The 13,580-nt window shown below is 39.3% G+C and overlaps 1 protein-coding gene across 2 annotated transcripts; it reads left to right on the top strand.

Moving 5' to 3' along the window:
* Positions 1-986: 986 nt before the first annotated feature.
* med16 (mediator complex subunit 16) lies at positions 987-11,721 on the top strand. 2 transcript variants are annotated; one of them, XM_079844237.1, is made up of 14 exons: positions 987-1,389; positions 1,538-1,645; positions 2,870-3,039; positions 3,128-3,559; positions 3,854-3,959; positions 4,202-4,357; positions 4,442-4,659; positions 4,731-4,937; positions 5,047-5,257; positions 7,933-8,066; positions 8,155-8,347; positions 8,445-8,658; positions 9,011-9,094; positions 11,328-11,721. In XM_079844237.1, exons 1-14 carry the CDS (start codon positions 1,209-1,211, stop codon positions 11,452-11,454), a joined length of 2,541 nt encoding a protein of 846 aa, XP_079700363.1. In that variant the 5' UTR covers positions 987-1,208; the 3' UTR covers positions 11,455-11,721. The 2 variants fall into 2 exon arrangements, with proteins under 2 accessions (XP_079700363.1, XP_079700364.1); XM_079844238.1 differs by having other exon boundaries at positions 1,068-1,347.
* The last annotated feature ends 1,859 nt before the right edge of the window (positions 11,722-13,580 follow it).

Raw genomic sequence — 13,580 nt, 5'->3', positions numbered from 1 at the left:
CAGTCCTACAGAGGAAGGATCCTTGACATTGAGAAACACCTAGTGTGATGCTAACTGCCGGTTGGCCTACAAAGTGATGTCATACCTTTTTTGTTGTGATCTCATGTGAGTGACAGGTTGTCCCGCCCTAGGGCCGGTGAGCTCGTCATCAAAGTTGGAAGAGGGAGGGGAAAATATTTTGATTAAAGATTACAAGGGCACATTAATTAAAATTAAAATATTTGCACAGATAAATAATTTATAATAAATACAGCAAAATTCCATTAAAAAAATAAGAATTTACTTTTTAACTAAATAAATGGTTACGTTACTCAAAGAAGGGTAACTGAATCATGTTTTTGGAGAGTGGAAGGGCTAGTCAGTACAGCAGCTAAGGAGCATTTCATTCGGTACCACTTGTAACATTAAACCTGTACAGAATATAGCACCCGGTTGTGGTGGGATGACCACAGGTAAAACAAAACAAAAAAACTAAATAAAATATGCATTTTTTACAATGGCAGAATAAAAAAGCAAATAAATACACGTAAAATTTCCACTTTAAAATAAGAAGAAAAAGAAAATAAATTAAAATTTAAATATTAAACGAATATAAAAGAAAATGAACAAAGAGTATTTTGTATGCTGTTTTACCATTAAGAAAGAAAGAAAGAAATGAAGGAAGGAAGGAAGGAAAGAAAGAAAGAAAGAAAGAAAGAAAGAAAGAAAGAAAGAAAGAAAGAAAGAAAGAAAGAAAGAAAGAAAGAAAGAAAGAAAGAAAGAAAGAAAGAAAGAAAGAAAGAAAGAAAGAAAGAAAGAAAGAAAGAAAGCTCCTTTTAAAAGCTATAGTCGTTCTCCAGTCCAATAGGGGGCAGTAAGTCGTAGTTGAGTCTCCAAACGCGGAAAGAGTAGACGAACATGGACGCTTAGTGATGTGCTGCTTTTAAAGTGCAAATAATATTATTAAAAATCGAATTAAAATAAAAAATATATATATATATATATATAGATTTCGGAATGCCAGGGCAGTGTTACTTTACCACATTTCTTTCTTTTCTATCTTAAAAGCAGGCAGCATGTAGTTTCATAACTGTATTCATTTTGTTTCTGTACAGTAGCAGGGATGCTAAGTGTTTGCCTTTATTGATTCACGAAGTGGTTGTTTACATGTTTAAAGGTCTTCCCTAAAGGTATCTGTGCCGTTAGCCTGCAGTTTAATTGATTAAATAATGGAGATCGCATATGTTTGCGAGTGGGAGAAGAGACCCAAGAGCAACCACTGTCCTTCAATCCCACTGGTGTGCGCCTGGTCATGTAGAAACCTCATCGCCTTCACCACTGATCTGAAGAATGAGGAGGATGACAAAGGTCTGGACAATACCTTTATTACCAATATTATCAGACCCGTTGGTGAGTTATACATGAATGATGAGGAAAAACATACACTTTTAATTGGTTCTGAATAAGAGAGTGTTTTTTTTAATATTTGAGATACTGTACTATCAACCAATTGTGATGGGATAATTTATTTATGATCGGATGGCTTTTTCTGCTGCAGATCTGAGTCATATGATACACATCATTGACACAGATCACCCCTGGGATGTGTACTCAATCAACTCTGGTCACAATGAGGTCATTTCCTGCCTGGAATGGGACCAATCAGGTCAGTCATCATCATTAATATATGAATCATAAAATTTGTGAAACCTCTGGAACTTGTCCTGGGCTGCGTTTCCCAAAATCATTGTAGAGACCATTGGTGGTGATTTGTTCTACGATCAACTAGGATTTGAGCGAGTTTGACATTGTGATTGCTAGACGACTGGGTCAGAACATTTCCTAAACTGCAGCTCTTGTGGGGTGTTCCCGGTCTGCAGTGATCAGTATCTGTCAAAAGTGGTCCAAGGAAGGAACAGTGGTGAACCGGCAACAGGGTCATGGGCGGCCAAGGCTCATTGATGCACGTGGGGAGCGAAGGCTGGCCCGTGTGGTCCGATCAAACAGATGAGCTCCTGTAGCTCAAATTGCTCAATAAGTTAATGTTGGTTCTGATAGAAAGGTGTCAGAATACACAGTGCATCGCAGTTTGTTGCGTATGGGGCTGCAAAGCTGCAGACCAGTCAGGGTGCCCATGCTGACCCCTGTCCACCGCCAAAAGCACCAAGAGTGGGCATGTGAGCATCAGAACTGGACCACATAGTAATGGAAGAAGGTGGCCTGGTCTGATGAATCACGTTTTCTTTTATGCTTATCTGGGGAACACATGGCACCAGGATGCACTATGGGAAGAATGCAAGGCGGCAGAGGCAGTGTGATGCTTTGGGCAATGTTCTGCTGGGAAACCTTGGGTTTCCACAAAGCAGGTTTTTTTTGAGGAGCACAACGAGTTTGAGGTGTTGACTTGGCCTCCAAATTCCCCAGATCTCAATCCAATCGAGCATCTGTGGGATGTGCTGAACAAATTTGTCCAATCCATGGAGGCCCCACCTCGCAAATTACAGGACTTAAAGGATCTGCTGCTAACATCTTGGTGCCAGATACCACAGCACACCTTCATGGGTCTGGTGGAGTCCATGCCTCGATGGGTTAGGGGTGTTTTGGCAGCAAAAGGGGGACCAACACAATATTATATTATTTCATTATGTTATGCCTGATCGGTGTATAACACACAATTAAATAAATGTTTTAAATGTACCGATTTATATTGAAATAATTAAATGCTGTATTGTCATATGAATGTCACAATTCAATAAATAATCTTTATTTTTTATTTTAAACTTAAATGTGAGCCAGACATGTTTTTGATAGGTTTCTTGAGATTCACCCATAGATTTAAAAATGTTCTCACCATTATCATCATTTGTCTGTGTGTGGTGTGGTACGCCAGGTTCAAGGCTGTTGTCTGCTGATGGTGATGGTCAGATTAAGTGTTGGGGCATGACGGAGCACCTGGTGAACAGCTGGGAGTGCACACAGAGCAGCTCAGTGGACGGAGACCCGATCGTATCCCTCTCATGGTTACACAATGGAGTTAAACTCGCCCTGCATGTTGAAAAGGTAAGGAAATTCCTAGTACTAGTACGCCTAGTACTAACTTACGGTTGAAAACGTAACTAATAGCCTGACATCTTTGTTTGCTCTTCAGTCTGGCTCTACAAACTTTGGAGAGAAGTTTTCCCGGGTTAAGTTCTCCCCCTCTCTCACGTTGTTTGGTGGGAAACCCATGGAGGGTTGGTTAGCAGTGACAGTGAGCGGTCTGGTGACAGTGTCATTGTTAAAGCCAAACGGAACTCTGCTGACAGCCAGCGAGAGCCTTTGCAGACTGAGGGGCCGCGTGGCCCTGGCTGACATCGCCTTCACGGGCGGTGGCAATATAGTGGTGGCGGCCACCGATGGCAGCAGTTCTTCTCCAGTTCAGTTCTATAAAGTGTGTGTGAGCGTAGTGAATGAGAAGTGCCGCATTGACACTGAGCTACTGCCCTCGCTATTCATGCGCTGCACCACTGACCCAGTCCGGAGGGACAAGTACCCTGCCGTCACACACCTTAAATTCCTGACACGTGAAAACTCAGAACAGGTACATCAGAAATTCATCTTTCATGCCTAAAATCACTTGTAACATTAAGTAGTTATTCATTTTTAAATGTTTAAGATGTAAATATTAAAATGAATGGAAATTATTATTTTCAGGATTTCTTTCTTTCAAACTAAATCTTACTGACCCAAAACTTTTTAAAGATAGTTTATATAATATAATATAGTATAGATTTAGTATAATTCTTGCCTAATAATACCGGCCGATAATTGCTATAAATGCTATAAACTGTTTTCTGGTTATTAAATTGTTTTTGTGATTGCTGTCTTTCTGAAGGTGCTGCTCTGTGCGTCCAGTCAGATGGGCAGCATTGTGGAGTGCTGGTCCTTGCGGAAGGAGGGTCTCCCAGTTAATAATATCTTCCAACATCGATCACCTGTGGGTAAGTTAAACAAATCCAGATTTGGAAAAGAGTTTTGTTTCAGTAATACACCATTTTTTTTACTTTTAAAATGTAAACATTTCTATAATGCAATGTTTTTAAAGGCAGTACAACAAATACTGCTATGCTATATAAACATTAGACTTATATAAACATGCTATATAAACATTTGCCTTTTTTTTAAAACATAATTTAAAGGCACAATATGTATGATTTTTGCAACCATTTTTTCGCCTTTTTAGTAGGTGAAAAGCAGCCAATGATTCTGAAGTGGCGTATCCTCTCAGCGACCAATGATCTGGACCGTGTGTCTGCTGTCGCTCTGCCTAAACTTCCCATCTCCATCTCGAACACTGATCTCAAAGTCGCCTCAGACACCAAGTTCTTCCCAGGCCTGGGTACAGTCTTTGCATCCTTTCTCCTACTTCAAAGAACATAGCTTTGATGGCTCAGGTTGTTGATTATTATTTTGTTGTCCTCAGGTCTTGCCCTGGCATTCCATGATGGCAGTATCCAGATTCTCCATCGTCTTTCCCTGCACACCATGGGAGTATTCTATGGTTCTTCTGGTTCCTCCCAGCGGGTTGGAGAAGAACCCGCCATTAAACGCCAGAGGGCTGGCGGCCCGACGCTTCACTTCAAAGCCCTTCAGTTCTCCTGGACGTCTCTGGCTCTGGTGGGCGTGGACAATCATGGCAAGGTATGACAACATGACACCTAGCGATGACCGAAGCACTCTCAGATCTTATATTTCCCCTCCTATGATTTCAGTTGCACATGCTTCGAGTGTCCCCATCTATGGGCCAAATGTTGGACATGAACACACTTCTGCGCCACCTGCTGTTCCTCCTGGAGTACTGCATGGTGACAGGATATGACTGGTGGGATGTACTGCTGCATGCGCAGCCCGGCATGGTACATAACCTTCTGGAGAAGCTTCACGAGGAGTACATGAGACAAAACCAAGCACTGCAGCAGGTAGATCAGCTCGTTATTATAGAAACTTCCACTTCATGAAAATAAAAAAAAATGAATGCCTTATCAAGTGACTTTCTTGTGATTTCTGTCTTTATGGCTGGCGATGAAGGTTTTGTCCACCCGTATAGTGGCAGTGAAGGCATCTCTGTGTAAGCTGTCCTCTGCCACTGCAGCAAGAGCCTGTGACTTCCACGCTAAACTGCTCCTTATCGCCATCAGCTCCACACTGAAGTCTTTACTGAGACCTCATGTGCTCAACACCCCCGACAAGAGTCCCGGAGACAGACTCTCTGAGATCTGTGCCAAAAACACTGACACTGGTAATAACCCAGCACCAAAAAAAAAAATGCTTCACTGTAGGCCTGTCGTGATTATTGATTAATCGTCTGATTGTGGTTATTTGATCTAATCGGAATTATTTGAGATAACTGCGATATTTGTGCATTTTAAATTTAAATCATATTTGCCATCCAAAGATGTGAAATTTAAGGATGCTGTCACACTAGCACTTTTAGTGCGCACCCCAGTTCGATTGACGTCAGAGTTCGGTTCGTTTGGATGATGTGAACGCGGTCTTCCGAACTCGGGTTGCGCACCCGCGAGCCTTACCAGGGTCCGCTTAAAAAGGGTGGTCTGGGGTTCGGTTCATGTGAACTCAGGTACGGTTCGCTGCTAATGTGAACACAATCGTTCTAAATCGCGGAAGTGAACCTCTATTAATGACGTATGATTTGATAAAAATTTGTGTTTGTGTGAGTTTTACTCATTTCCCTGGCAAACGTGACTGACGTACTGCAAGCACAGAGTTGTAAATCTAATTTCTGCTCGCCTTCAGCGTTCTTTAGAGCATTTGCAGTACATTCGCGGCAGATAGACGCAAGTGCCATTACGTACTGAAGCTTTGGTAACAAAACCAACGGTTCAAAAACAAAAATATAAAAGCGAGTTGAGCAACGCTATGCATTTTGCCACCTTCTTGCTCGCTGTCATTACCAAGCAATGGAGCAAACGCACCCCGGTACGGACCCAAATAATATAATATGAACACAGTCCAGCGGGGGAGGGGGGAGCAATCGAACTCAGGTTCGGTCCAGGCAATCGAGCCAAGTGTGAAAGCACCCTAAGTGCTTAAAGGGATCGTTATCCCCAAAAATGAAAATTAGCCCATGGTTTACTCACTCTCAAGCCATCCTAGGTGTATATGACATTCTTCTTTCAGACGAAATACAATCAGAGTTATTATCAGAAATGTCCTGGCTCTTCCTAGCTTTATAATGGCAGTGAATGGCTGTTTCTGTTTTGAAGTCGGCTAACTGTCGTACGCGCGTTCACGTGAGACTGGCGTTCCAGTGTATGTCGTAGGACGCTCCGGTGAGAATATGCTAGTTCTGCTGCAGTTAGCAGAAGTTAGAGATTACAGTTTGTAACGTTTTAAATATGGATGTTTTTCTACAAACGCATCGCTTCGCTTCAGAGGGCCTTTATTAACCCCCCGGAGCCGCACTTTTATGATGGATAGATGCACTTTTCTGGACTCAAAACAGAAACAGCCATTCACTGCCATTATAAAGCTTGGAAGAGTCAGTGCATTTTTAATATAACTCCGATTGCATTTGTCTGAAAGAAGAATGTCATATACACCTAGAATGGCTTGAGGGTGAGTAAATAATGGGCTAATTTTCATTTTTGGGTGAACTATCCCTTTAAACAAGTGCACAATAGCATGTCTCCTTTTCCAGTGTGGTAGGGACTAATCTGGCTGGGAATAAAGATTAAAGAAGGAAAAAAAATACTGTTGTTCTCAAAGTCCCCAAAGAGAGTCAAAGATTATATATTATATTATATTATATTATATTATATTATATTATATTATATTATATTATATTATATTATATTATATTATATTATATTATATTATATTATATTATATTATATTATATTATATTATATTATATTTATTATACAGAGGCCGTGTTAGACTTTTGTACTGTCCGTTATCTTGAATTGACAGGATCGTAAATATTCCGTCATAATCTATTATTACCCGCCATTTTAATTTTAATGACAATAACACATTTAATAGCTTCTGTTTTCATTCACACTTACAGGACAAGCATATAGGCTATGCATTTATTTATATTATGAAAAGAAAGTTGAACAAGACTGCATCACTTTTCAGTTTACATCCCGGAACAGTTGTTGCGGAGTCAATGCGATCATCCCTTCCTCTTTACTACATTACAGACCGAAATAAACATGAATGAACATCAGAAAATATGTTGTAAGACTTACCGAAATCCATATCTCATGTAATCATTTAATTCAGCATTGAAAAATAATTTCACTTAACATTATACCTCAGAAAAGCCATTCGTTGACCATAATCTTGATAGTCAGCAAGAATAATAACTCTAGAGAGGAGCATTTTGCCAAATATATGCATCATATTACATAATCGTATTTTATTTTTTTTCTGTTCTTTAATATTTAATGTATGTTTGAATGAATCCGTCAAGTTTTTATGATTCAAAACAACTGGATTAGAAACTTAATTATGTAAGTATAAGTAGCACCAATTAGAACATTTGAGCTCTAGGCCATCAGGGAAGTTCGTTTATGACAGTTGTTTTTGGCGTAATTATGGCAGCAGGTGCATTCAAGTCACTTTGTTTGGAGCAAGATGGCTACAAAATGTTGAGCAAGATTTTTAAAGAAAGTTCTGGGTTTCCCTCTCAAAATTATGACTGTGGTGGTATTCATGTGCAAATACAATCTTTTCAACATGACTTGAACAGACCATTACACTGTAAGTGACATGAACGAAGTAGAATAAAATTGTTAATCGCAATTATTTGTATGACATTTAATTGTCATATTCAAAATTCATAATCGTGACCGGTCTTCTTCAGAGCATCCAGATTTCCATTCTCCTATCTACCCACTTTTTTTGTTGTTTTGACGCTAATGGTGATTTCTGATCGGTTTATGTGTTCAGACATTGATAAGGTGATGATCAACCTTAAGACGGAGGAGTTTGTTCTGGACGGACCACCCCTCCAGTCTCTCCAGCAGCTCATTCAGTGGGTTGGAGACTTTGTTCTTTACCTGCTGGCCAACCTGCCCAACCAGGTGACTCAACTGGACAACCTTTACCAAGACTCATTTTCTTGCCAATTGTGAGTTTTACATGATGCTGTATGCCTGAATATCTTTTTAGGGCTCCATTGTGCGTCCAGGGTTTGGGTTCCTGCGGGACGGTGCATCTCTGGGCATGCTCAGAGAGATGCTGGTGATGATCCGTATTTGGGGCCTGCTGAAACCAGGCTGTTTGCCCATCTACACGGCCACATCTGACAACCAGGACAGCATGTTTCTGCTCTTCCGCCTGCTCACCAAACTCTGGCTTTGCTGTGAGTTAGACCCTCTGTCACTCTTTGGGCAAACATGTCAGTTCAGCTAAATCTTTTTAAAAAATAAACTGTTTTGCTGTTTTCTTTTGGTTGGCAGCTCGAGATGAGAGTCACCCGCAGGACCCCGATGAGACGTTGATTGATGAGTGCTGTCTGCTGCCCAGTCAGCTCCTAGTACCCAGCATGGATTGGCTGCCCATCAACGATGGTGTCATCACTAAGATCCAGAGCAAACACCCGCTCAGACTTCAGTTTGGCAAACCATACACCCTGCCTGGGGTCAACCCCAGCGCACAGGTAGAGGTGTTCAGGTGAGCGATTATGGGTTTCTTAAAAGGACGGTTCACCAAAAAGATCTCATACGTCTTACACAGCCTCATGTTGTTCTAAATCTGTATAATTTTATTTCTTTTGTGGAACACAAAAAAGATGATTTTTTTTAAAGAATATCCTGTCCACTTTTTCAATATAATGAAAGTTAATAAAGACTGGACAGCCAAGCTCCAAAATGGATAAAAAAGCAGCGTAAAAGTTGTTTGTATGAATTAAAAGTTGTTTGCGCTATAGTCCAAGTCTGATTTCTAAGGAACTGGTTTGACAGATAATTGTCTAATAAAAATGTTTAATTGTAAGTGCATGTCTGTTTTGGTGGTGCTGTTACAGAATTCCAGCATCTCAGAGGATGGACCATCTGCGATGTTTACATTTGGGCATCTCTCCAACTGAGGACAGCAAAGCTTGCACCAGGTATCTCTTTAGAAGTATTCCTCATGTGAAATTTTGACGACAAAATAGGCATACAGGTCCAAAGTTTGGAAACATTAAGGTTTTTTAAAGGGTTAGTTCAACCAAAAAGGAAAATTTGCCCATGATTTACTCACCCTCAAGAGTTATATTTAAAAAATACTGGCTAATCCAAGCTTTATAATGGCAGTGAATTGTTGCCTCGTTTATGAAGTCCATAAAAGTACATCTATCCATCATATAACTGCTCCACCTGGCTCCGGGGGGTTAATAAAGGCCTTCTGAAGTGAGGTGGCATGTTTGTGTAAGAAAAATATCCATATTAAAAACTTTATAGACTAAAATATCTAACTTCATAACTAAATCATGGGCTAATTTTCATTTTTGGGTGAACTAACTTATAAATAATATATAACTATTTAATATATCTCTGATTGTATTCGTCTGATCAAATTCATTCCGATCACTTTCATGGCCAAAGGTGGATAAAATCAAGCACCTAGGCATGCAGACTGCTTCTACAAACATTTGTAAATGAATGGGTCGCTCTCAGGAGCTCAGTGAATTCAAGCGTGGTACCGTGATGGGTTGCCACCTGTGTAATTTATGAAATTTCCTCACAACTAAATATTCTATGGTCAACTGTTAGTGGTATTATAACAAAGTGGAAGCAATTGGGAAAAACAGCAACTCGGCCACAAAGTGGTAGGCCACGTAAAATCACAGAGCGGGGTCAGTGCATGCTGAGGTGCAAAGTGCACAGATGTCGCTACACACCTCCAAACTTCATGTGGCTTTTAATGTAGCTCAAGAACAGTGCGTAGAGAGCTTCATGGAGTGGGAACTGTTTGGGGATGGCCCCTTCCTGTTCCAACATGACTGCGCACCAGTGCACAAAGCAAGGTCCATAAAGACATGGATGAGTGAGTTTGGTGTGGAGGAACTTGACTGTCCTGCACACAGTCCTGACCTCAACCCGATAGAACACCTTGTGGATGAGCGGAGACTGCGAGCCAGGCCTTCTTGTCTAATATATACAAAATATTACTGACCCCAAACTCTTAAACTTTAGTCAAGTCAAGTCACCTTTATTTCTATAGCGCTTTTCACAACACGGATTGCTTCAAAGCAGCTTTACAGTGATGATAGGAAATTAATTTTGTTTTAGATGAAAAGCTAAAGTAAGGTTTTGATTGATTAATTTCTTTTGTAAAAAACTAATTTCAAAATGTAAAAACGCATGTAAAAAATATATTGCACAAAATTAAAACAATAATGTAAATATTATTATTATTATTATAAGTGGGAATCAAAACAATTAAAAGCGCATATAAAAAAATTAAAAGCATGATTTTTTCTCTTAAATGTCTTAGTGTGTGTTTTGGTCATAATTTAGACTTTTTAAAAAATCTAATTTCAGCTTTTTATCTCATAATTTTTACTTTGAAGCCAACATTTTGAGTTTTGAAAGTCCTTATTTCAGCTGTTCATCTCACAATGAACTTCGCATGTCATATTTTTGACTTATCTAATAATGAGGACTTTTAAAATCATATTTTCAACATTTTATCTCTTAATTATGACTATGATCATTTAAATGAGCTGATCAGTATATATAGTGGAATATTTAGTGTCCCCAAAGCCAAAGGCGACGGTGGAAAGGAACCAAAACTCCATCAGGTGACATAATGGAGAAAAAAAAAAACTTGTTTATATAAAGGTACACTGTGTAACTTTTTATTTATTTATATAATGAGCGAGTATATCATGAGTCCATGTTCTTCTAAACCATGTTTTTGTCTTTTCCTGAATCACTGCGATATGCATATAATAAGTGTTTATATTCAGACTATTTCAGACCGAGCTGGACGACAACCGCTGCGAAGTAGCTCGGTATCTGAGTGAATTGTTTTATACATAAACAGAGAGCTACAATGTTCAATGTTCTTCAGCTACAATGTTCTTCCGTAAGAGTGCCAAAAGTTACTAGTGTACCTTTCAATTATATATATGAACTTCTAAAAATAGTTTGTGATGGATTAATAAAGACACTAAATTCAATTACTTTTGATGCAATAATAAATAATATTTTTAAACAGACTGTGATGTGCTATGTTTTTTGTGGATTGTTGGGCCTGTAAGTCTTTTATCTGCACTTATGATGCTGACTCTGCCTTCTCAAACTCTATATATAGCAGCCCTCCTCAATGTGCTCTTGTCTTCTTTGTCTATTTAGGTGTGGCTGTGTCACCATGCTGAGATCCCCAAATAAAACCAATGCCATGAGACAGTGGGAGCAGCGCTGGATCAAGAATTGTCTGTGTGGCGGTCTCTGGAGAAGAATCCCCTCCACACTAACATAAAGACCATTCAGATTTCCGAAATATGAGGAAATGTTAAAGCTGCATGGATCTCTCATTGTAAATCAACGTATAGATCTGTACAATGAAGCAGTCTTTATTTTCTTGAAAACATGTCCTACAGGACTTTCTCCCAGCCACAATGTCTGCTGGAGAGGGTGAATAATGTCTTCTTTTTTTGTTTTGCTTTTGTAAATATGAGCCATGTAATTTGTTTTGTAATGTTGTAGTATGTAATAAACATTTTTGTAATAAATAAAATTGATTTGCCTTATTTGTATTAATGAACATTTAAAAAATATTTTCAGAAATGTCATTATAAAATTGTCGTTTGACAACCATAGGGAGGTGCTAAACCTGAAAAACAGCCATGTTAAATATCCATCATGCTTATTCACTGACAAATTAGCATCATGTGTTACATCAGTACAGGGAGTGCAGAATTATTAGGCACGTTGATTTTCTGATCATATTTTTTTTCCAGGCACATTTGACCAATTCCAAACCACAGTAATCCTAATAACTACTATTGATTTAGTATTTAATAATGTATAAGTGATATATAATTGTTCATGAAGGCTGGAAATGAAAAACAACTTATATTCAGGTGTGCAGAATTATTAGGCATGTTTTCTTTTACAGATAAATTGAGCCAAAAAAGAGATTTAACTCAGACTGAAAAGTCAAAAAGTATTAAATGCCCATGAGAAGGATGCAATACTAATGCAATACTAGACATTGCAGTTAAGGCATGACCATTGGACAGTGAAATGCTCGAAATGCCAGCGCCACCATTTTCCAGAGCTGCAACCTACCTGGAGTCTCCAGAAGTGCAAGGTGTCAGGATCTCAGAGACTTCAGTTAGGTAAAGAATCCTAAAAAATGACCCCCACTCAATAAGAATCATAAGCTGAAGTGTTGTAAAATACATGAAGCCTGCTTTTTTATAGGCTTTATAGGTTGAGAATGACTCTTGAAGGACCAGCACCACATCCTCTAGTACCACTGTTCGAAGAATTCATCTTCCAGAATCTGGCAGTACGTTTTGGGAGTTCATTTTAGTCCATCCTGAAGTCCGTTTTGCAGAGATGGACTAAAAATGAACCCCCAAAACGTACTGCCAGATTCTGGAAGATGAATTCTTCAAACAGTGGTACTAGAGGATGTGGTGCTGGTCCTTCAAGAGTCATTCTCAACCTATCTGTCCATAAAGCCTATAAAAAAACCTTCTTCATGTATTTTACAACACTTCAGCTTGTGATTCTTATCTAGTGGGGGTCATTTTTTAGGATTCTTTACCTAACTGAAGTCTCTGAGATCCTGACACCTTGCACTTCTGGAGACTCCAGGTAGGTTGCAGCTCTGGAAAATGGTGGCGCTGGAGACTAAAGGATTCCTGATGGTTTCACCCTTAATTCTTCACCTTAATTCTTAATTCTTTTGCGGTTAATAGGTGTCTTTTCTTCACCACCTGTTTTTGTCTGACCCTGCTGACCCAACGAGCATTTCACTGTCCAATGGTCATGCCTTAACTGCAATGTCTAGTATTGCATTAGTATTGCATCCTTCTCATGGGCATTTAATACTTTTTGACTTTTCAGTCTTCAATATAAGGTGATTTTCATTTCCAGCCTTCATGAACAATTATATATCACTTATACATTATTAAATACTAAATCAATAGTAGTTATTAGGATTACTGTGGTTTGGAATTGGTCAAATGTGCCTGGAAAAAAAATATGATCAGAAAATCAACGTGCCTAATAATTCTGCACTCCCTGTAGATCCAAAAGATGCTGATTCTGCCCACAACAGACAATTAGAATGATCAGTTTACTGTAGGGACAGTATGAGGATTTGTCCACAGGAAGAAATGGGAAATCAAGAGGAGAAGTGTTTCAGCCAGGCACCGTGCTTTGGCTCTGATTCAAGAGGTCATCACAGCATGGGATACTCAGCAGAGACATGGCCAGCAGGCCATTGGGCATCTCTCCAGGCTTTCAGTGGAGCAGCTTGCTGGGGGTTCACAATTTTTCCTTAATGCAACCAGAATTTGTCCCCATATTCAGACCATCTGGAAGCAAGCAAAGAAAAATAAATCTCAAAATCAGTGGTGACCCAAAGGTAAT

Source organism: Gobio gobio (genome assembly GCF_949357685.1).
Source record: "Gobio gobio genome assembly, chromosome: 19".
NCBI classification, from domain to species: Eukaryota; Metazoa; Chordata; class Actinopteri; order Cypriniformes; family Gobionidae; genus Gobio; species Gobio gobio.
Note: the sequence above shows the minus strand (reverse complement) of the source record. Positions and strands in the feature narration are given on the sequence as shown.

Coding starts and splice junctions, on each gene's coding strand:
- med16 (XM_079844237.1), top strand. CDS start 1,209: ATGGAGATCGCATATGTTTGCGAGTGGGAGAAGAGACCCAAGAGCAAC. Junction 4,938..5,046: donor AAAACCAAGCACTGCAGCAG/GTAGATCAGCTC, acceptor CTGGCGATGAAG/GTTTTGTCCACCCGTATAGT. Junction 8,067..8,154: donor TGGCCAACCTGCCCAACCAG/GTGACTCAACTG, acceptor ATATCTTTTTAG/GGCTCCATTGTGCGTCCAGG.